The 25,696-nt window shown below is 36.8% G+C and overlaps 1 protein-coding gene across 1 annotated transcript in view; it reads right to left on the minus strand.

Moving 5' to 3' along the window:
* The window catches only part of LOC121314852 (zinc finger protein 407-like), a 268,813-nt gene that overhangs the window by 232,539 nt on the left and 10,578 nt on the right, over positions 1–25,696 (minus strand). The window contains exons 2-3 of the mRNA XM_041248568.1: positions 19,485–24,111; positions 6,594–6,708 (exon numbers count right to left, since the gene is read on the minus strand). Of these exons, the coding sequence (XP_041104502.1) occupies positions 6,594–6,708; positions 19,485–24,075 (4,706 nt within the window). The 5' untranslated portion in view covers positions 24,076–24,111. The remainder of the gene's footprint in view (positions 1–6,593; positions 6,709–19,484; positions 24,112–25,696) is intronic.

Below are 25,696 nucleotides of genomic sequence, written 5' to 3' on the forward strand. Positions count from 1 at the left end.
ACAGTTCAACCACAGCGGGATCCTGGCATTCGTTGTGCACCTCCGGGACATCTTCCAGCTGTCACCCAACACCATTAGATCATAGCTGTCTGGGATTCAACAACATTACCGACTCCAGTGCATCCCAGCACCCACCCTGCTTTCACTGCCTGCAAACAGCCTGACTCTCCTCGGAATCGAGAAGTCTTCGCACCAACTTCGTCTATCAGGATGCTGATCACGATGGACATCCTCCTTAAGATGATTTCCATTATCCGTAACGGCTGCTTCAAACCAGCAGACGACATCGTAATGGAAGCAATCTGTACAACTGCCTTCTTCAGGTTTCTAAGATGCAGAGTTCATGGTTACATCTTTTTCCAGCTTCCCAGCTTCAGGAATCAGAGCGAGCGACCTCTCCTGCAATAAAGACCAGCACTTCCTGCAGTTTTTGAGGACATCAAAAAACGATCAACTTCGTTCTAGACATTATATTCAATTTCCAAAGATTAACTCTCCCTTTTGCCCTTACACTTGTTGGGAAAAACTAATTGTTCTCAAGAAACCCAGTCACTCAGATCCACTGTTCACAGACTGCTCAAGGAACATTGTCACTAGGAACTGATTTTCATCTCATCTGACGTCTCATAACTAAAGTAGATCTGCTACAGCAATTCTTCACTCCTCACTTCTTTAGAATCGGAGTGGCAACTTGAGCTGCCAGAGCAGGACTAAATCAACATATTATTAAAACTCTAGGTGGTTGGGCTTCATCAGCAGTTGAGACGTACATTCGAAAGTCAGCATCAGACATTATTTCAGCCCAGCAATCCCTAGATAGCTTGCCCGGAGTAGGGGCGCCCTTTCCGCCGGGACTATTAGAGGTTTCCACCAGATGGCTTTCTTCTAGGTTGTCTTGCTAATCTTGCTATATCCTGTTTGTCTTCTATTATATAGTGTTGTGCAGGGCGCCGTCTTCTTCCCCCTCACAGGAGTGGAACATTCAAGCGGGGAGCCGGGGATCCACCTCTGGGGAGGGGGGGCACTGATCACTTCCCCTTGCTTCTCAGGCATCCGCCATTCAAGCTGTCAAGCCAGTGGGACCCCCGGCCACAATCACTTCACCTTTCGCATTATGTGCGCTATTCTGCTACATTTCCATCTATACTGGACCTTTAGTTCCTCTACTCTCTCAAACTTTGTAATTATACTAACATCTGTTTCTATAGAGCACCCTCTAAGTGCCATTGCTGTATAATCATAAGTGCCTCTCTTATTTTCTTCTTTCAAGTTCTTGATCACAAGTACGTTCGGTCCCGCCGTGTCGGGGACATTTTCCTCCCCCTGTGGGTTTGAATCCGCATCCAAGCCGCCGATGCAGCTCTCCTGCGAGTAGGGGACTAACACTACATTTTCCAGGTCTCAGGGGTCATCCGAACAGCCTTCAGTCACCAAGGTTTCCAATCACGAGACTGGGACTTGCTTTCCTATCTACTTTTTAAAAGCAAATAGCACTCATTGAGCCTGCTATAAATCACTCTCTATGAAGAAAACACTCTCTATTCATGTTTCACCAATACTCTGTGAACTTTAAAAACTTCCTTGTGATATAAATATTCTATCCCACAAAAACAAAATGATATCCACATATAAAAGGGTTAGACTTATATTAAAGAGAGAGCCTAATTGTGTTTAATAGGAATTCGCTCTCATTTTAAATATTTACTGGAATTAGGGTTCTTCAATGAACTATGCAAAAAGCCTCAACAAGTTTCCTTGCTGGTTAAAAAGTAAATATTTTATGTCAATCCCTGTTGTCTAACACTATGCATTTCTAAATATTTTCTAGCTTTATGAAAATTATTAATTTTTGCCAATTAAGTTTATTTGCTTTAAGACTTTGATTTGGATCAATTGAGCTCTTAAGTGTTCTGTGCTTTATAAAACTCTAGTGTGTCGTACACTTCCCTACAAATAAATGGCTTCTATCATTAGAGGTTTAAATAATGCAATGTATTTCATGCTCAGCCTGAAGCTGGATTCCAGTGAAGTTGCTAATGCACGTAATGATTAAGTGTAACTCAAATACTAACTGTGTTGTTGAAAACCTGACAGGCAATAATTTGGTCTATTATATTCTGTCATTTAATTGCCTACTACAGACATTCTTAGACACATTATGAGGCAATGATTTACAATTATTCAGTCTGCAAAGATCAGAGAGTGACATTATAATCATCCACATAGGGATCCCTCCTTATCTGCAACAACTGTTAGTGAAAATAAAAATAGTTTTACAGGAGTTTGAACTTCCTGCTATTGAAGATTATAATGTATCACCACATACGGGGTGGGCAAACAATGCGGAATCAGTTCAAAGATGGTTTAATTCAGCTAACTGCACAATTCTTCATGTTGAGCAAAATATACAGTATAAATCAAAAACTGTTTGATAACTTTTTCAGTTAATGCTTTAATTTGGAAATCACACAGACTACATTAAAAATTTTTTATTAAATGCAAAAAGTAATCACTTGTCAACACGAATTTTGGTCTCATTCAGTTTTAAGTATGTTTTTAAAATGTTTTTTTTTTACACCTGGTACAGGACCAGGTAAAAGAAAGCAATCAGTTTCCATGCCTTAACTGTAGTTCAAACTGAAAAAGGACTACCTCTATCTTCACCAAAAAAAAAAAAAAAAAGCATGAGGAAAGCTAACAGGTGTAGACCATAATAACGAAAATACAGGTAGACGCTGCTTAAGCAAGACACCCTAGTGGAGTGAACAACCGTCCCGCTTAAGCAGGCGTCTCACTAAAGAGAAGTGCGGTTAAACAACACGAGAAGACAGATCCCCACTTAGCACGGACGTTCTGAGGGCGTGTGAGCATCCTCCGATCTCACAAGCCTAAAGCCAGAATGGCTTTTACACCAAGCAATCCAGAGCAGAAGTGGGTGGGCTACCGATCCCGGAAGACAGAAATCAGCCCTGCTTCTTATCCACTCTGAATATGCTCAGTGTCTGGCCAGTAGGGTTCGCTGTTGCCCGATGAGAAGAATAAGTCCCTGCTGGTTTCCCAGCCCCACCCCTGATAGCATAAGAGCCAATGTGATGCCCCCTTCAGAGTCCCCAGCAAAGTTCGGCCTCTTTGCACAGCCTGGACGCAAACCTGCACTGTCCAAGCTGAATGACTCATCCTGCGCTCCCCGCGGCAGAACTGTAACTGGATGAGCCATTCAGGGACAACTTGCACATTTTTAAATCAAGGAAAATCGGTTACCATTAAAACAACGTCTCGCTAAAGTTGTAGCGTCAGAAGGGGGGGGGGGGGGGGGGGGGGGGGGGTCATCATATCATTGTGTAAGAAAGTAACAGAATTGGAATATACAGGGGGGGGTCCTAAACCATTCTCTGTGTCTTCTTGGTTTCTGGTCTCCAAAGAGTCGTAAACTAAATACTGGACACATGGCTTATCTTCACGATCGGTGACTGGTCCATTCGGCGCCACAAGCCAGACAATTCTAGGTGTCTTCACGCTAGACGGGAATCAGTCCTTGTCATAAATCCAGCCGACAAGGAGCCACGTCTGTACAAGAACAACCAATGAAAGACACTTCACGTGGACTCAGGCACTGCCCAAAATAACCGGAATAATCACAGGGTTGAAGAGAGAATCTCAAAACTCTCTGACTTTCGAAATGTGAGCTGCGAGCTTCTGCTTCCAGTCGAGCTGCTGCACCCAGACATGCGTGCTGACCGCAAAAGAAGTGTGCACAAGTAGTGTCCTCCCCCTAGAGTTGTCTTGAAGTTCGGAGGGACAAAATGGATGCTACACTGCTCTGAACAAAGTTGTAGAGACATGGGAGCATATGTGCTCGAATTCACAGAAGGCAAGGAAGAACCAATGTTCTGAATAATGGCTAGAATCATCTTCTGAGGAAGGGCCCTGCCGTCTGTCCTACGAGAGACTAGATCAGTGACGGGATACTGCATTAATCGGAAAGCGGGTCTTTGTTTCCACGTATCTGCACAAAATGAAATGAAGCAAAGCCGTACAGAAGAATTGCCACAAGAACACTTTTACAAACTATAACTTTTCAATTGCAACGCATTAGCTGAACTGAGTTACGTCTGATCAACAGAACTATTCCCAGTGGGAAAACTGCCAACAACAAAGATAATGCTGCAAGCCTCGGAGATCAACAAGCTGATCTCCATACAATGCGTACGGCAAAGTACCATCTACATTGGAACAGCGGATCTGGAAAGCTGCAGTATATTCGACATAGACTGACGTCTGTATATAGAAATCAATAATTATTCAACATGTCTAATATTAAATACTTTATGACTCGAGAAAGTAACTGAAGCAAATGCTATCAAATTAAGTGGAAACTGTTCTAGAAATAGAATATAACTTCCTGTTTTAGAGTGTGTAAGAAATGTATTATGTTTGTTTGAAATGTGCATCTCAAAAGGAGTTGGCTCATAAATGCAGAGAATTTCATCATTGCCCTATTTCAATTAATTTGAATATATAATCAACTGAGGTTGATAACATGTTAGTTTGGTACATCACGTCTAAACTACATTAACATGGTAAAACTAATTTGCTAAATTAGGTACTGGAATGTTGGATTCCGTTTTGAATGGGAAGTTGAATTCTCGTACATATTTACATGATCGATTACAACGAGAAACAGGTATTGAAAATACCAATGTAAAGTAGATACTTTGTGGGATAAGACATATTGAGTATTCGTATATTAACCATATATGCTTATGATGTTATGGGCATTGTAATCATTTGACTATGGAATCAATGAACTGCATATTACTATTCACGCATATTTCTAACCAATAGACTTTCCTTTCTGTAATATTAGACTAGTTGTGCACCCCTTTTTCCCTTAAATAAATGATTGTTTTATATTTCTGACATGTTGTGTAAATGTCGGTTATTGTCAAGGGAATCCGAGTTCTACATGATATCACCAAACTATTATGGTATGTCTCAGTTATTAACATTTGGCCGTTCTTAAACAGTGCGCCTACAGACTAATTTATATATAAATAAATTGTATACCAAAGTCACTACAAAGTGGTCGTTCCGCTTAAGCGCGTCCTGTTTAGCTGGCATGTACTGTACTATGCAGTTCCTTTAATAATAAAATTTATTAGCCTTCAAAAGTTAAATGAAACAATGATAAGGAAAGCAATGACAATTGTACTGAAGCTTTCAGAATTGGCAATGAATTTTTCAAACCTAAGAGAGTTACTTTATCCCTTTCAATAATGTTTATTATGACTGTTTTTTTTGTCATTTTAATTTTGACTGGATCGACTCTTTTCTCCTTTTGAATTCGAAAACAATGACAGAATCTTCACACATTATGTATGAAGTGCTAACAGGTAAGCTCTATTTTGACATTCTGTCACCAGTCCCTAAAAGTGAGGGAATGTGGTCAAATTGATTAGATACAATGCTACTGTTAAATTTAACAGATAACTAGTTTACAGCATTTGTTGCATTCGAATTGCACATCAGGGTGAACATGTATGCAGTGAATTTAAACATTCTGTTTTGACGGAAGTTTCGATTTAAGGGTATATCTAACTATTTTAAAGGTTTTTTTTGTTAGTTTTTTTTTTTTTTTTTTATCAGATTATAATACCTTTAAGAGGTAGCAATACACATTCACAGCGTTTTCACATCAATTTAAATTAAAAGGTATTATATATTTTTTGATTGTTTTTTTTTGTACTACTGTTGACTGTAGTACTCTGTACTACAAGAGATTAGACCAGTCCCAGTCAGACATCATCAATGAGTTATGCAGACATATGCAATAGTTTACATTTTGTGGCCAAACATTTACAGGCCTTTTTAGCAGGGGTCAAAATTCTGCTTTGTATTTTGTAGGTATTATTTACCTTTTTATGAATGTTACACAAGGAGAGTAATGTCTTGGGGATGAATTCATTATTTTCATAAATAATTTATACAAAAACTAATAACTGTTACAGATCCCTTTTATTATAATTAGTTTCACAGACAACACTCATATTACAAACCTGTAGTGACATCCAGACAGCATTAAAAACACATTTTGAAAGTTTTTGGACAATATGTGTAGTGCGGACAACATCACTTCCACTGACAAAGTCGCTTCAATTATTAGATTTCTGGATGATGTTTACATCACACTGTGCCCCTGCAAGCATATGTCCTCACCTAACCTTAACACTGGAAGTGTAAACAGCTTATAAAATGCAACTTGGGTAAAGGCTAAATTATATATTTTTGATGCCACTGTGTGAAATGTATAGTTCTTCATGGAAGCATGAATGATCATGCTATAATTTAGTCAATGTACAGATTACAGGTTCAGACTGACCTAAGAGCATATACAATTGTTCCTCTTTAGTGCAGGGTTAGGAGTGGGAGAGGAATGTCATAACTGTGTTTTTAAAAAATGTACCATAACAATAGAATGGAAATAAGCAAGTATAGTTTCAGACCTCTTGTATTCCGAGAAGAAGATCTGAACAACTTCTACCTTATTAGTTCCATTTCTTGTCATGTACCGGGAACAGGGTCAGTGTACCTACCCACAGACATGGCACTTGTATTCCCTCATTCCAAGGTGTCTCTTAACATGGTTACGGGCATCCCCCAACTGGGCTGTAGCAAATTTGCAGAGTTTGCACTTGAATGGCTTTGATCCTAAAAGAAAAACAAAAAAACATTTTATAAAAAATTTTAAAAAACTCAAGGAAAAGACAATGCCATTTCTGCACTATAATAATAGCTGGATAACTTTTTTTCCCATGAAATAACCACTTTGAACACATCTACTGGTCACAAGATTTAAAAAGCCATAGTGTTTTTAGCACACAAATTCTGGACTTACCGTACACTATTAAGGGAAAACATTAGATTTTGTGCATTGCACATCTATTATATAAAATCATGAACATCAATAGTCAATCTTTTATATAATGCATTTGTATTGAAAAAAAGGTAAGAGTTAATTTATGAGGGGATGTGTTGAAAGTTATTGTTCAGAAAACACTTCAGTATTTTCTTTTTATATTTGTCAGTTTACCAACCTGTTTTAAAAGGTCATACAGAATACAAAATATTTCAGTCAATTCTGTGACTTTACTAGCCACTCAATCATCACTATAACACTAATCTCTTTAATTGGGTGTGGGATTATACCTAGTCATTAATAAATCAACTGATGTCACTTATATAAAAAATATAAAATGAAGGAATATGGTTTTTCTCAGCATTTATCAAGATGTACAATGCTCTTGTGGAGTCATTAATAGTCTATGGACACTGATGAACAAACTTGATGTATGCAGTCTAAACATCAGTTTTCCTTCTCTATTTCAACTGAAAGCCACGTTGTGGTCTCTTTAACCAATAAGCAATAATACATCTGAACATAATTTATTTTACAGTTTATAAAAAAAATACAAGAAATGACAAATTATTATTATTATTATTATTATTATTATTATTATTATTATTATTATTATATTATGTATTGGTCTTAAGAAAAGGTCAATCCGGTCTGGTTCAAAAGTTAATTCTCAAAATAATATCTTTAAATTCACTGCAATATTTATTTCAGGAGTACTGATACTTTGCTGAACAGATTGAGGACATTGTGTAGATTACTAATATGTTCAAAACGTGGTTCACGTACTGCAAGCACAAGTAAAAATGACACATTTAATTTTAAAGCTCCAGTGATGATTGAATAGCCACCTTTACTAACCAGATTCAGAAATGGTATTTCACAGTTCAGTGGCAATGAAGCCAGATCTCTTAATTCTGCCATTTTGAGTGCAAGGTGTAGGTGTAAAGTATAGTTAGCACATAGATGACTATATCCAGTCTGCTGTATGTGTTTAAACGCCAAAAGGAGGAAGACATTACATCTAATAGCCATCACATCTTATCAGTCAAATTAAGAAACTCCATTCCACTTAAGTGAGTTCAGTAAAAGTGAAATTACCCATTAATACTGTGTCTTGTTAAATTAATACTGTCACCTAAATTGGCATTTTTCATTTTTTATGTTTGAACTGAGATTCAGAATTCTTTATTATTTTCCATGAATTTCCAGTGTTTTCTTTGCTTTTTGATATGTGGTAGTCATCATTTTTGTTCTTTACTATCGTGTGAATAGAATATTTTTTTGTTGAAAGATTTGCTGCAAGGTTTCACAAGCCTAAGGAAAACAGTAGAGCGTTGAGTGCACTGGTGAGTGAAGACTCACTGGATATTCGTGATTACTTAGACGATTTTGGAATGTGCCCTAATGCATACTAAAGACTATACTAAAACGACCCAATTCCACATTTTACAGTCTTGTCAATTCAGAATTGCACAGGCCTGATTTAGGAATGTACCAGAGTGTGCAATACGACTACATTTTACCCACTTAAGCAAGGCTGAAAGGTCTTAAACACAAACTACTTAAAAAAATGTAGGAGTTTAAAACACAGACATTTTCAAATCTCACATGAGTATATGTGAGGTTTCCACTATGGTAGACAATGAATACTCATCCTGTGTAAAGCTAACTCACTACCTGCATAACACTGTTTTGTCACTGTGCACATAATATTAAGTGACCCCCTTTTGGATATCAAAATGGATCTTTTGTTGTCAATTAGGACCGCAAACAGAATTATTGGTAGGGATTCATTCATTCAAATTATAAAGCAAAACAATTAATTTAATTAAAAACTTGAGTGCTATTTACCAAGCAAAGAAGTATGAAATAGATTAGACATTGATTCTGACAGAAAGTAATTAAATAACATTCCTCCTAAATTAGCTGCTGAAAAAATAATCCTGGTTGCTGTTTCTGTAGCTTGAGTTTTTTTGTTTTTTTTTTTTTTTTTTTTTTTTTTTTTTAACGCCAGTAATGCATAATCGTTATATGCTTGAGATGAACCAATCCAAAGAATGCCAAGACTTGTGAAGAAGAGAGGTAGTTGGAGCCACAGTGTTCCTGAACGTCATCTATATAATCAAGCATTAGCATGCATCAAACACATTCATGGTGTGTCTGGGCACAGTTTAAGAAGCTAGGAAGACAGAGCTCTGATTGTCTATTGGTAATAAATTTGTTAAGAAGCTAAGATTAATCAGTATCCAGAGAGGAAGTCAGATGGCGGATTACTATGTCAAACCCACAAGAGAAACGTTGCCGAGTAAAAGGCTGTAAAGTTTATTGCCAGAATGTTTGGAGGGCTTAGTTCTATTTCAACTTAACATCTTACAACAGAAGTCAGATTTGGTTGTGCACAAACCAAGCAGATGCGAGACCTTTTCCAAGTCGACAAACTGATCTCTGAAGTAATACCCATTTTTCCCATTTCCCCAAGTGTTTTAGTAAATTACAGACCATGGTGTCATATACCGTATAAAGGAAAGTCACTTCATAGGAAAATGACTTTATCATTTTTAGGATAAGCAGTCCATATCTGTTTAACACAGCTACCTAAGACCATTATGAAACATAAATGCCTAAGACCATTATGAAACATTTACTGTTGCATTAATATATATTGATGCATAAAGGAAACGCAACAGTCTAAGTTTTACATTAATAGCTCATTGGGCACATGCACGTTATTTACATTTTAAATAGTGAGCAGATAGGTTTGTTGATTGTTTGAGCAGAATTGTTCCATGGGACAACAAAATACTGAGCTCAAGTCATGTGATTTTATAAAAACGCCAGGTGCTCAGTGTTTGGTATTTGAGTTGAATTAAAATTGCCAAAACGGGTTGATTAAGAATCTGTATAAACAGCCATTTGAAAAAAAAATAAAAAATTAATGCAAGAACAACAAAAGATACGACCATGCCCTGCTTGAGTAACGAAGATCGCCTAGTTGCTATCGGCATGATTGAAGGCAGTCTGAGAGAAGTTGCCCAGAGAATGAGATGTTCGGTTTCAACAATCAGCAGACTAGTCCAGAGGACCCAGGAAACTGGCTCTGTGAGGACAGGCCACGTCCTGGAAGGTGTGTCACCACACCGGCCCAGGACAGTCACATCTGATTGATCTATCTGCATAATCGTTTTCAGACAGCAGTGGCTACAGCACAAGAAATTCCAGGAGGAAATAACCCATGCATCAACAGAATGACTGTAGCTTATTGTCTGCATGAAAATGATTTGCATACTCGGAGGCCGCACTGCACCGAGAGATAAAATCGTCGTCTTCTGTGGACCAGAAAACATCTGAGGTGGCGGCTGGTGCAGTGTTTTATTCACTGATGAATGCCGTTTTGCCCTTGACAGACCTGACGGAAGACAACGTGTGTGGAGAGTGTTATGCTAACTGTTGCGCTGTTCGAGCCAAGAGGTGGGGCGATGGAGGTGTGATGATGTGGGGAGGAATCTCCTTTAACACAAGAACGCCTTTAGTGCAGACTGAGGTCAACCTTACTGCTCAGCGATACATTGACAAAGTCCTTGAAGCAACAGTTTTTCAGTTCCTGCAAGCCAATCCAGAAATGCCAACTTTCCAGCAGGACAATGAAAGACCACACAGTGCTAGGATTACAATTGCAAGACTTCAAGAAAAAAAATGTCGAGGTCTTGCCATGGCCAGCTTTGAAGGAGCATCAGACTTCACATAACAGTACAGTCAATTACACAGCGTCACACACACACAACCTGATACCCTTCACCGTCTATGTAGGCTATGCCTTGCTGCAAAGGTTCATAGTCACTCGGCTTTGCTGACACCCTTTAAATACAAACAAATAAACAAAAAAGAATACAGTAGCGGGCGGGTGTGATGTCATGCATAAATTAGCCACAGCTTCGAGTGAGCTGGACTTTTTAGAGATGTGTCAACTTCAGAGTTGTTTTTAATACATCTGGCATTAAAACTGCACAGATACTTTTATTGACCTACCAACAGTACTATACAAATTAATTCTGAAAAAAATGAATAATCATCGCACCCCACCTTTAGTGCTCAGGGGGTACATACCCGATACTAACTTTATATTGTTTTCATTTTGACAGTGTGTCATGTTTCATACTGAAAAGTTATCATGATTCTTTGATCTGTATTTTTGTTCACATTTTCTGTGATATTGTTTAAAATATTTGATTAAATCCATTAGACCTGAGTGTTGCGTTTAGTTTGTGCATCAGTATATATGAGGAACAAGAAAAGAAAAAAAAATCCCTTTTCTTTAATAAATTGGTTTAGTCAAGGTCACAGTGACTCCATGACACCACTGAAAGAGAGAGTAGTCTAACTTTGAACGAGGTGTGATTAAGTTAGTGGGAAGAGCAATAGGAGACCAGTGAGGTAACCAGACTTCCAAAACCATGTGTGGCATATAGCAGTAAGGACATGTAACCATTCTTGCCAGAACGGTCCAAACAAAGAAATGCATTACCAACTGTCAAGTCAAACAGGCACAACGTGTGAAGAATGTACTGAAGGCATTCCGCATTATTAATGAGGGACTACCTTGATGGCTTTGAAGTGTCTGCCATCCTAGTACACCAAAGGTTAATAACTACAGTATATATTCACACAGTATTCTGTGAATAGAGCAATACTACTCTACTATATTATAAACATTTCCGTAATATTTCATCTGAAAGACTCCTGCTGTAACAGAAGGAGAATTAATCTGAGCTACAAATCTCCCTCCCAACCTGAGAGGGCTGAGAGTCTGGTAGTATTTAGGTAACACAGTTTGCTTAATACTTCCCTTGTTGTATTGGACCTAGTAATTGACGTGTTGGAAGCTGCTTTGTTTATTTTCCTTGCACAGACGGTGGAACAAGCCTTTGGAACTAGACCTGAAAGCACTGCCTTTTGGGTACATTTCTTTTTATTTGATATACATTGCTGTACACAACTCCTGCCTGAAAATAAGCAGGCCCTTGTGGGTTAAAATACAGCTTGGGACTCTGTTGCACTGTTTGGAACTGCACCTCCACCACCATGCCCTGACACCATCCTGACACCAGAACAGAAACAATACCTGCATAAGGCTGCTCTACAGTGTCGCACCATAAGAAATGTTTCAAAGATTATACAGAAAAGCTGAACTAAATAACTATACGCAAAGTTAATAAAGATGACAAACATTAGTTACTAAAACATTACCTATTCACTAAATTAAAATATAGTAAACTGTAATTATTATAGCAAATAATTTGAAGGCTAGGCCAAGTATTTTAGCAATCAATCTATCTTAGATAAGCCCTTTTAAAACACCAACAATGACTAGTACTAAAAAGGAACTGGATAGGCAACATTTTGTAATAAAATTTAACTTTTTGAGGCATTTTCTGTTTTTTGATGATTTTTTTAACTTAATTTGCAGCTACCAAATCCAAAAAGGATGTTATCAAGCTGTATTTTGAGTGTTAAAGCCTTTTATTTATTTATTTATTTAAAAAAAAAAAAAAAAAAAAAAAAACACATTAAAACAATTAGAACAAGGGTCTTGCCTACTAGGCTGAGAGGGTTTTGGCGATGTCCACTATGCCACACGTTTACTTTTAAAAAGAAAGCAGCATGGCTCATGAAATCAAATCAAATGACATAGCTTAACACAAGTCAACAATGTACTATTTATTTATTTATTTATTTGCCTGTTTGTTTTAAATTTCAAAGGACAGCTTCCCTCTTTGTTTTCTTCTTCAGAAATTAACCCTATTCATAAATGGCCCTCTTTCCATAGTTTTCAAGCTGTTAAAATACACGCCATAGAACTCAGTTTTTCAATTCACAATTGCTGCCACAGGAAAAACAATGTAAGCTTCCATTAAGCATTGCAAAGCCAAGAGAGTTAAGGTAAAGCATATTTAAGAACAAACCATGGTACACTAACCCTGATAAAATAAAAGCTTCCCATAGTAAAGTGTAATAAAGCAGGGTAAAGCCCAGAGATGTATAGCAAAGCATAGTAAAAATTTAATTAAAAAAAACCCATGACAAAACCAGGGTAAACTACGGTAAATGTAGGCTCCCTTTATGCCAGGGGTTCTCAAACCCGGTCCTGGGGACCCCCTGTGTCTGCTGGTTTTCATTCCAACTGAGCTCTCAATTACTTAACTATACCCTTAATTGCTAATAATTTGCTTAATTAGACATGTTTACTTGTTTTCAGCTCTTAAACAGTTGCTACAGTTCAAGTTACTTATCAAATGTTATAACTAACTTGAAATGTGCAACTGTTCAAGAGTTGAAAACAAGTAAAAAGGCCTAATTAACAATTTATCAGTTCAATTAAGGGTTTAGTTAAGTAATTGAGAGCTTGGTTGGAATGAAAACCAGAAGACACAGGGGGTCCCCAGGACCAAGTTTGAGAAGCCTTGCTTTATGCCATGGTAACAAAATATATATGGCTATAATACTAAATACTAACAAAAGTTACCTTGCTTAGAGATTTGTATTATTAATCTGAGTAGGAATGATACAGTGTTCTGTGATGGTACCTGATAAATGTGACAGAAAATGTTTCTTACATTCTTATGTAGATCCTGGCTTCTATAATAATGCACCTAAAATGTCGAATCCACAGTCTCCTGCCAGCATCGGCATTCTAACTGAAAGTTACATCTATTTCAGCAGTTTTAAAACAGTGAAGAGTACGTTTTGGCTGTACTATACAGTATCTTCACTAAATAATTGTGTCTTAAAAGTCTTGCTTATGTGATATTGTTAGCGCAGTGCTGTTTACCAATTTACTTCAAACAAAAACGACTACTGTTTGAAATGAGATATTTTGGGTGGTGCAGCATTGATTAGCAGTTAGGGTTGGAGTTTTTGAAATTCAAAAGCCATCTTGGTAAAATCAATTTTTGAAATCAGCAAGTCCAAATTGTTACCAACTTTAAACAAGAAATGCCTTGAGATTCCTTAATAAGCCCTAATTTCAAGAAATCTGACTAGCCTACCGGTCTTACAGTATCTCACTGGAAAGTAATTTGTTTAGGCTACATTTAGTAACAGGGATGATGGTGAATATAACTTTTACTTTGGAGGACTGGGGAGCTGGTCTGTCATTTATTGATGGTTACCTCACTTCTCGTTTCAGCATTAAGTTGATTTTAAATGCAATTAATACATAAAGTCAGAGAAGAATAATGGACTACATTCAGCACTTAACCTGCTGAACATTTTGAAATCGCACAAGTGACCAGTGCAAACCTATTTTGCATTATAAACGACAAAATAAATCTTAATGGATTAAGAATGATCAGCTATCAAGACACAAGGGAAATTAAGTGCTGAAACGCCTACATTGATTATTTTAAATTATTAGCCTTACTCTCTTCTGGATTTCTATGCTTTTAGTGAGCTTTAACACATTTACAAGACTTATTGACTGTAATTACAAGAGAATTCAAGTAATGGACACATCAATTATAAGCTACATGTCCTGAACAGACAGTTGCATAAAGAATTCTAAACTGAGCTCCATTAGCATCTTTCTCAATGGCTTCATTTTTAAAGGACAGAAGGTAATATAAATGTATATTTTTCAGAAAAGGAAACCCTATCAAAATAAACTATGTACCCAATTTCAATGAGATAATCCTAAACAAATAACCTCTAACTGCAACATAAGACTTACATTAAACAGTTTAGTACTGTACTTCATAAAATTGGGCCTATTCAATAAAGTAAACTTTTACATACACTTTATAGAAAGCCTGTTTGTTAGGAAGATGTGTAAAGTTAGAGTGTGTTGAAATGCAAGAATAAACTCACACTCTTTAAAAAACGGATCATAAATGTTTCATGCATACAAAACCTTACTTAGGAGTCCTTAAATAACATTTGTTAAAATGTGTATGTCATCCATTGTAACTATGCACGTTAGATTTAGTCCAGCACAATGCTTTGAATTTCAACCAAGAACTCTACTCAGTAACATTTTTAGTTGGGAAAATGCTTTTTGGGAACACAGAATGTGGAGAAATATTCTATTAAAATTAACTAAGACATTTATTATTATTATTTGCTTATTTAGCAGACACCTTTATCCAAGGCGACTTACAGAGATTAGGATGTGCGAACTATGCACAGCTGCAGAATCACTTACAATAAGTATGAATCACAAAATTGTAACTCGTAATGGGTCTCAACTACAGCAAGTTACATCTGGGTGGATTAGTTCAAATGACCATTCTTCCCAATTCAATATGGATATTAATAACTTAATCTAAAGTTAAGTCCAGACTTGGTTTCTTATACCGTAATAGGACTTGTTTTACTCATTCAACTAAATACACTAGTTCAAATGACCATTCTTCCCATTTTTGATTATGGAATTTATAGAATGGCCCCTAGGGGCACTCTCAGAAGACTAAACGTTCTTTACCATTCAGCCATTAGATTTGTTACTGGTGCACCATTTCATACATATCACTACAATCTTTATTCTTTAATTAATTGGCCTTCTCTGCAAATGAGGCATCCAACGCATTGGCATCTGTTCATTTATAGAACTCTGGTGAAGTTCCAACCTACTTGCATAATCTGCTGCATGTTAATCTATCTATCTTATAATTTATGATCATGTGACTATCAAGTTGGTAATACAGTAGGTCTGTACAGTCTTTGGTCGTAACTCGTTCCAGTTTTCAGCAGCTAATGACTGGAACAAGTTAAAACGAAGACTGAAACTAGATTGAAGCTGACACCCTGGGATCCTTCAAGAAACTGCTTGATGAGATTCTGGGATCAATAAGCTACTAACAACCAAACGAGCAAGACGGGCTAAATGGCTTCCTCTCGTTTGTAAACTTTCTTATGTTCTTATAAAACAATTTTTGTTTTCTAAGAACATAATCTATAAGAACGTAAATCTCGAAAAACTATTCACTTCTAAATCTTTTGTAGTCATTTTTGTATTACTTTAGTATAAATACATGTTAATTTGGATACGTATGTTGTTTTTTTCAGATTTTATGTGAACGAAAAGACACACATTTGCCCGTTTTCCCATTGGAAATAGTGATATTTTGAAATATCACTGTCCTGGTCACAAAAGCAAAATTTGTGGGGAATAATAGCCATTTTCTATACTTTTGAGGCATAAGCAATTAGGAAATAACACTTACTACCCAGGAACAAAAAAAAATAATAATTTGTTACACGGTGTAATCTGTCGTTGAGGAAGGTAGTTATCACTTGCATTTGTCCCACCAATTCCCATTATTTTCTACACAGCGCAAGTTGTCTCCTAATTAACAGTGAAGTGTCCTGAGCGGAAGTCTGAACCTTGGTGGAATTCTTGGTGGACTATGGCAGAATATGTTACAAAGGATGAGAATATTATTCTGCAGCAACAATATTTTTTTAGGCATAATGAAAACAGTTCGGATCAGTATTTGTTTACGTTTCCAATGATAAACAACCATACAAAAATATTGCAATAACAGTATCCAAGAGAGGATTGCAAACAACATCAAAATGTAAAGGCATTATAATAAGAGCAATACAGATACAGCAGATCAGTTGACATTTGGCTCTTCTTTTTTTTTTTTTTTTTTTTTTACACTCACAATCTACAGTAAGTATATCACGGAAAATTCCAGGAAAGTTGAACATAAATATCTATATTTACTGCTAGGTGTTCCTGCTGTGAATGCTCAAACTCATGGCTCCTGAGCATGCAATAAATTGAATAAGGGTATTGTGACGGAAATATGAGTTCTGGTGATGAATCTTCCTCCTGACCTGTGAGGGAGCTAAAGAACGAGAGGAGAAGTATCTGGAAGGCTGGCCTGACAGTTCGTTTCCGGGTCAGGGAAGTGGGTCAGCCTGGAAAGAAGCGCGACTCTGTTGTAAGACCGTATTGATTTGAAAGGTAAACGAGAGGCAGCTGCAAGTAATAAGGCAGCTGCAACCGTTTACCTAAATATCATGTGGGATTACATATAGGGACCAGGGTAACGCTGATCTTTTCCTTCGTTTGGGTAGAACGTTTGGAGGAAGAAGGAGCGAGAGTGGAACTCGCAGTGTTTTTGCGATATACGTGTTGTGTTTGTTTATTGACTGTCTGTGTTTGTTTCACTGTAGACAGTTAGAGCACTACTCCAGAGCTGTCGCAAAGGGTCAGCACTGTCTGGAGCACCCCTGCACACCACCGTATCTGTGTATTCACCACGCACCCTCACGTCTGCACTTACCCAGGACTGGTGACCGTGGGTTCATTTTTGTTCTGGACTGTGCCCTGTTTTTGTTATCTCCGCGCTTTACACATTGTTGTGTATCGCCGGAGATTTACTATTTTACGGTCACCAGACCTGGATTATAAATAAAAGCACCTTTTCACTGGAAACTGTTGTCTTCCTGTCACTCCTGCATCGCATCACCACTACACCTGTTCCCCTCCACTAGCCACTTTACCACAGGTATTTACTAGTGTTCCGCGATATACTGATACCTATGGTATATCATATCATATTGTATGGTAAACCAAAATCCTAGATACTTAATATCAGGGTAAAATAAAAATATCAAAGTATTGCAGTTTTTCGATGCCTTGTTTTTTTTCTTTTTTTTTTTTTCTTTTTGGGGGGGGGGGGGGTGGCTTTTGAAACAAAACTCTGCAATTATGTACTTTAAAACAATATCAACTAATCTCACTCATTTGTGCTTAACAGAAGTGATCAACTACTCTGCGGGTTCTGGGAAAATTAAATTATTGCAGCAGTCATGGCGAATGCTGGAGAAAAGAAGCTTGGTGTGGAACTATTTTGGATTTCAGCCAGATGACAACATCAATCTGGTTGAAGGTGGACAGTGAAAATGTCAAGTCTTTTAAAAAAGTGAAAAACAAAGGAGGAAATGCCACCATTTTATTGAAACATCTTTCAGATCACCACCCCGATCTCTGCCAAAGTTTACTTTTACTGTGGTTGCATCCGTTCCATATTACTTACAAAAAAACTCACAGCAAAGATAACACATAAAACAGGAATGCACTAGAAGCTAATCAAAATGGAATTACCGTAATTGATATTTGTTTATTTCGTCAGTGCATTTGCTAGAAGCTGCAAAAATATAATTTGCTGACATTTGCCAGTGGCCTGTTTGTTTTAGAAATGTAGTATTAAATTAATGCTTAACTTTGAATTTTTCACTATTGAATTGCGTATGTTAGCAGCGTTTTTAGTAAAGCAGTTACTTGATAGAAATACATTTTCTTATCTGCTAAATTAATTTTATTAAATTATTTGGAAGTGGTGATTTTCAAAATATCTAACATAATAAAAATGTAAAATGAACGCATATTGTTTAAAATGAAGGAATACAGCGTTTGTGTGTATTCCCTAATGTAACATTACTGTGTTTATTTAAAAAAACAAGTTTACAATGTACAAGAATCAACCAGGCTAGCCTAGTTTAGCATTATACTCTATGTTTTACTTGTTATTACTTTTTAAAAGATTTAAACAGTATAGATTCATGGAGGTGTTATGCTGTATGTGACTTTTTAAGAACATAAGAAATGTTACAATCAAGAGAAGGTCCATCTGGCCCATCTTGCTCATTTGGCTGTTTATTGATCCAAGCAAGAACCTCATCAAGTCATTTTATGAAGTGCCCGTGTAAATCAGCTTCCACAAGTGTTTCATTTTTTCATTCCTTGCTCACATTTTTTAGCACTTATAAAAGACACCTCTGTATATAAAACATCTGGCTTAGTTATAAAAAGTCTGCTTCAAGGAAAGTATTTCTATATTATTTTGTTATATATAAGAATCAGGAGATTCCTTGTAACTGGAGTATCTGAAGCTGGCCAAGTTCTCTTTTTATATGTAAGAAATAATGAAAATGGTGACTTTCACAGTGTTCTGCTTTTTTACCACTTTTACTTTAATTTTAAAAATGCACTGGAACTTGTTTTCAGCAGAATATATTGTGAGTATGTGTATATGTGTGTATGTGTGTATATATATATATATATATATATATATATATATATATATATATATATATATACATACATACATACATACATACATACATACATATATATATATATATATATATATATATATATATATATATATATATATATATATATATAAATATACATACAAATATATATATATATATATATATATATATATATATATATATATATATATATATATATATATATATATGTGTGTGTGTGTGTGTGTGTGTGTGTGTGTGACAGTCTCCAAATTAATAATGCACACTTTGTACTTGCAAAGAAAGTGATTTGGCAGCCATTTAACATGTAATGGACATAAGATTCAAAGTATCGCGATAGTATCTAACACATGATACCGTGCATTGTATTGTATCTATACTACAAAGCTGTAACTTATTCCATCAAAACAAACTCTTTAAAAAACTCTTTGTATCAGGCCCACAGTTAAAACCAATTGCCTTTGTCTGATTTATTTTTAATTTTTTATGTAAAAAGTTACATTACCTGTGTGAGTGCGAATGTGGGCTAGAAATGCCATGGAGTTGCTGCTTTTGCAGATCTTCCCACAGTACTTGCAGACATTGCCTCGATTCTCTTCTCTTTCATTGTTAATCTGTTCTGTATCTTCTAAGATGTACTTGTTTACTTCTCTTAGCAGTTCTTCATGCTTCTCCTTAATATGCATGAAAAGTTCCTGCTCAGAATTAAATGGGTCAGTGCATTTAACACACTTGAAAGTGGCACCTCCTTCTGGCAGCTCTTCTATGCTTGCTTGCTCATTCCTCAGGTGACCTGCACTGGTCAAGTGTTGGTGGAGGTTGCTCTCGGTGTAAAATGATTTTCCACAGAGTAAACAATGAAAAGTCTTTTCTTTTGTGGGATGTTTCATAGATATGTGCACATTCAGACCACTAAGGCCATCAGCCAGGAATCCACAGTCTTCACACCGAATGCGAGGCTTCTCTATTTGTGAAGATCTCCTCTTCTTTCTAACAGGTTGAAAGTTTTCATTACTGGAAGCAAGTCCTTCTGAACTCTGACCCCCATCATAATCAGTATATTCAACATCAGAATAGTTTTTTAACATAACAATGGAAGCATCAAATTTAACAGCTCTAGATAATTCCTTTGTCTGAGACTGACCAGCAAGATTAGATTCCTGCAATTCTAGGTTACTGTCAACTTGTAAGCCCTCAGTCACTGATTCATTTGTCTCCCAAACACTGTTTTTTACAGCTTCTTCGGTTTCATGTTGAGCATCTATTTCAGCCTTTTCTGCAACATCACCTTCTTCACATTCAGCTAGCTGGATATTTATTTTCTGACCCTCACCAGTTTTAGTTCCAGATCCTCCTGAATGTAAATCTCGGCTATTCTCCTTGTTGTTACCTTCACTGTCTTCACTAGCCCCACTTTCTAGTGGTAATCTTGTGGATTCTGTATTTCTATTCTCCACAGTTCCTCCAGTAACATTTGTGTCATTTTCCTTATTTTCCATACCTGTAGTATTTACACTGATTGACTCACTAGGACTTTCCTGTTGTGTTTCCTCGTGGCTCTCTTCTTGAAGTTCACCTTCTCCTCCACATTTGGCTGTGGTTTCCACGGTTAACACCTCTGCTGTTTCTTTCAACTTTAACAGATAGGCCTGGCTTTTAAGCTTATGCTTTTCTGTTGCTGCATGTCTTGTCATCTCCCTGCGAGTGACAGCATAATAGTTGCATCCCATACATAAGTATTCAAAGTCTTTAGTATGTTTGCGTTTAACATGAAGGTCAAGAGATGAAAGGGAATGAGCAACAAAACTACAGTGAGAACAAGAATTAACTGCATCATCTTTCATTTTTGTCTGAGGAGAATCATCAAGAACTTGTGCATAGCCACCCTGATTTTGTGAAGGAAAGCAATCCTCTGATATTTCAGCTTCAGCAGTACGCTGTTTTTTTGCCTGGTGTATCACAGCTTCTATCTGATTTTCAGCGTCTAAACTTATATTGGCTTTAATGTCTTGTAGCCGGTCTCCAGCGTTCAAAATATCCTGTCCGTTGTGAGCTTCTGCAACACTACTATCAGAAACTTGTTCAGTTTGTGGGTTTGACTTCACTGTCAATAATTCGCGTGCTTTATGCTTCTTGGTAGAACAATGACGATCCATATCTTCTTTAAGTATGCAATAGTACTTACACATTTTGCAAGTCTTCAAAGCATGAGACTTTACTGCACTGCTTTCATTCTCGGATTCGTCAGACTTATTTGTACCCTGTTCTTTGTAAGAAACTTCTAAAACATCAAGAGAAACTGGTTTCGTTTCTTGGTTTATCTTCATGGCTATTACTTTTCGACTATTATGCTTCTTGGTAGCACAATGACGATCCATATCATCTTTTCGAATACAATAGTATTTACAAATTTTACAAGCTCTCAAAGTTTTTATAACATTGCTTTGATGCTCAGTTTCTTCAGACTTCTCTGCATTCTGTTCAAAGTGTTGAACTTCTACAACAACACCACTCAGAGAAGCTGGTTCATTCTTTGGGTTTGCCTTCAAGGCAGTTTCTTCACGGTTTATATGCTTCTTGGTAGCACAGTGACGATCCATATCTCCTTTAGTTACAGAAAAGAAGTTACACAACTTGCAAGCGTAACTGTACTGGTGGCTGTGCCTTCGTTTAATGTGAACATTGAGATTGGCAATACTGGAAGCAACAATTCCACAATGTTGACATTTTGTAGATGCAGTTGCCTTTGGTCTTCCTCTTTTACTTTTTTTCAAGGTAGGAGCCGTCTGGGTGTCAGTCACAATAATACCTTCCATATTCCCGGGTGACTCTTCAAGTGTTGTGTTTTCAACATCAGACAACCGTCCATCATGACTATTTTTGTTATTTTTCTCTTTGGTATTAACAGGTGAAGAGAAAGTAGGTTGTTTTGATTTCTTCTGAATCGCTGACATACTTACACATACTTCCTCAATAATGTCTTCAGATGAAATGCCAAGATTGCTTTTCTTAGCCTTTTGCAAGTGCTTTCTCCTGTTGGTATGTTGCTCCATTCCTTCAAATGTCACTGTGTAATAATTGCATACCTTGCAACAGAAGTGATATTCTTTTTCATGTTTCACTTGTATGTGTTTTAAGAGAACGGAAGAATGCTTTGTTTTATATAAACATTTCTTGCATTGTAGCTGGGGTTTGCTATGTGTTGAACGTTTTAGTAAGTTTACTGCAACCACTCGTGTTATTGATGGTTTCACTTGATCTCTTGGTATCTGCACTTCTATCTCAGTAACATTTTTCCTTAATTGATGTTTGTTACTCTGACAGTGCTTATCAAAGTCACCTTTTACTACACAAGCATAAAGACAAGTCTCACAAAAGAACTTCATTTCTTTTGTATGGCGCCTTCCAATGTGATGCTCTAGACCAAGTTTGCTCTGAAATCCATAACTACAGTAACTGCAAACATATGGTGGTTTTTGGTTTGAAGATCGTGGTTTTCGTTTTGCACCACCCTTACTAGATTTTGAGTTAGATGTATCCTTCCCAATAGAAGACTCTTGCTCTGAATTCATTGCTGAACCTTGCAGCTTCACCTCCACATTTTCAACAGATTGAAGGTTCAGAATGAAAGAACTGGCGCTTGACTCATTTTCCTGTGGAAGTTCAATATTAACTTCATTTATTATCATTTCGGATGTGGCTTCTGCGCTGAATGAACTTTCTGTTGTGGCATCATCTGGTCTGATTTCACTTTCTGCCTGTTTTTCTCCAAGGAGGCTATCCTTTGCATTTACTCCGACAATTTTGGTGTTCTTGTCCTGAAGTATCTTTTCAGTTTCACCTTCTTTTGGACTAAGATGCACTTCATTAACATTCCTCTTATTTAAAGGAGTTACACACTCATTTGCTGCACTGTCTTGTTCAACAGTTTGGCTGCCCAGTTTTTCTTTGCTAGTTTGTTTCCTGTCTGTGGCACTCTGATCATCAGATTTACCATCATCATCATCATAATCATCATCATTTGGTGTGTTTTGCTTTATACCCTTAAACCTTTCAGCTTGTGGCAGAGTTTTAGCTTTACTATTGTCTTCTTTATCTTTAATTTCAGAGGAAGCTAAATTCTGCTGTGTGGTTTCCACCTTGGGATCTTTGGTGTCTTTCTTTTCAGATAAAATGTCAACCTCCATTTCATCAGAGGCTGGAATTAACAGGACATTAATTGAGGTTTCAGGATCTGAGGATTGTGAGCATTTAGATGGCTTTGTTCTGTTTTGTTTTTTGGTTGACAAGTTTACCAGCCTCCCCTTCGCTGCAAGATTCTGCCTACGAAGGTGTGTCTTTCCAAGGTAATGAGCCTGAAGAGTACTATAATCAAGACACTGAAAACAACAACATTCACAAGTGAATGTTTTTTTTTTGTGATTCTTTTTGATATGCTCATCCATTAATGCCAGATGTTCTGTGCTATAGTCACAGTGAGGGCAGATGTTCCCATTCGTTGATTTTATTGGGCTTTTCTTGGTAGGCTTGTCATAGTCAGATGCAACCTCCTTACTACCAGGTATACTAGCGATGCCTTTTCTACACAAGTCATTTTTGCCAACGGTGTTTTCCTTTTCTACACTTGAAGCTTGTGATGGACTAGAAGCAGTGCTGTGGGAATGCCTTCTTGTTATATGCACTTTTAAGGAAGTGGGGGTTTTCCCCCTAAAATCGCAGAAGGAGCATGCACAGGTATCAGCATCCTTTTCTCGATCATTTCCCTCTTTTGGTTTTTCCTTTTCTATGTTGACACTACACAAATCACTTTTTTCTTGGCCAGTGGACACCTTTTGAAGCTCATTATCCTTCTCCATGTCCTTTCCATTGCTCTCATTTTTCTGAATTTGATCCAATTTATCTAGCTTTAGTCTTTTGGCTACTAGGGAGCTTTCATGATCACCTTCTCCAGCATTTCGGTTACTCTCTTCAATTTTATCTGCTTTGTTCTTAAGTGTCTCCTTTTCTGGACTCAATTTACGCTTTGTCTTAGAAGGACTTCTGTCGATTTGTGCACTGTCATCACTACAATCTGTAGGTTTTTCAGGGGCTTCCATGTTTCATAAGTATTTTATCCATTTATTTGATCAAACCTGTAGTAAAATACAAAAATAAGACATTAGAAATACAATTGTATATAGTACAATCTTGTATTTACCAAGATTACCTAGAATTTCACAATAAACAAATTATTTTAACAGGGCTGCTTAATTTAAACATCTTCACATTATGGTATAGTTTATTCAATTTTTCAGGTCTGTTTATTGGAAAGAAGACATGGCACCCTACATAGCGGCCCTTCCCTCAGCCTGCCAGTGAATTCACTTATACATGCAGTATGAACAGTCACTTTCTACATCATTGAAATTACAGTAGGTGTTAAACTACATTGGCATTCAAAGTATTAAATGAACTTCCCAGTAAAAACACCCTGCAAACATGCAATTTAGAGGTGGGAGAACCCTTCCACACAGTGGGTACGCCCGTGGGAGGCAACGGGTGGGGGTCACCACACCTGAAATTTGTTTGCCTCCCCTCCCGCTCCCCTAAAATTTCCACTAAAAAATGACATCTCCCAGGCTACCATGAACAAGAAAAATACACCCAACAAAACATTATCCAATCTCTGGTTAGCCCAATTACCTTTACAGACAATCGGAGTAAGAACATTTCAAAGCTACTCAGTGTCATTGTCAGGGATGTTTTATTTTCCTGTGTTGTGAGCTTTTTTCATGGTGTTATATTTACATCTTAATTGAGATGAAGAATTTCTGAGCTCTTGGAGTAATAAAATAATTACTTGGATTGCATTATTGAGGGGTTTGGTGATAAAACCAGTGATCAGGAGAGGATTTATCAGTATGCACGCCTATAAAGAGTTATGTGAAAAATACAGCGAACAAGTGGTGGGGCTTGGCTGTAGATATAGTACTGAGTGTCCTTTTGTGATTCACTGCCTTTTAAAAACATGTCTTATTTTATGTCTGAATTTTTTTTTTTTTTTTTTTTTAAAACAGCGCGTTGTCAAGGAAATTCATGGTTGAATTCATTTTAACATAAACATTTCTCAGATATTTAAATCCTGATGTCTGTATTGACATGCTGTGGGGATTGGGTTGTTAACACCGATTCCAGAACATTCTTAACCAGACCTACTTCAAAGCTGATTAGATAAGGCACAGGTCACAAACTGTTAACTCTTTGAAGCTGGCCTTCCAAAACAATATCTGATTGTCTAGTCTCCTAAGGTGTCATAAAATTTACTAAGCAAGCTATACTGATGATGCAGTTGTACCATTATTGTGTGAAGTGTTAGTTAAAATGCTTAAGAATCATTTTTAATTACATAACTTGTGGACACAAGTTTAATATAAATATTATTTTTTCATTGTATTATGATGTGTTTTATATGCTTGTGATAGTAATTTTGTATGGAAAATTAAACTGAAAATCGTATTCTTCTCCAATGAATGTAACTAAAGTTATATTGAATAGGAGGTTTAAATGTAAAATATTTTGATAACAAAGCTGTCCCAGAGAAGATAGGCTCCCTCCAGAAAAATGAAAGCTTTTGCGTTTTGCAACGCAAATATGCACGTCAGTATATGAAAATTAATTGGACCTGACGCGCCTAACAAGCACTGAATAAATGGACTGCAAAGGGTTAAGATCATAATA

The sequence above is a fragment of the Polyodon spathula genome, chromosome 4 (genome assembly GCF_017654505.1).
Source record: "Polyodon spathula isolate WHYD16114869_AA chromosome 4, ASM1765450v1, whole genome shotgun sequence".
Classification (NCBI taxonomy): Eukaryota; Metazoa; Chordata; class Actinopteri; order Acipenseriformes; family Polyodontidae; genus Polyodon; species Polyodon spathula.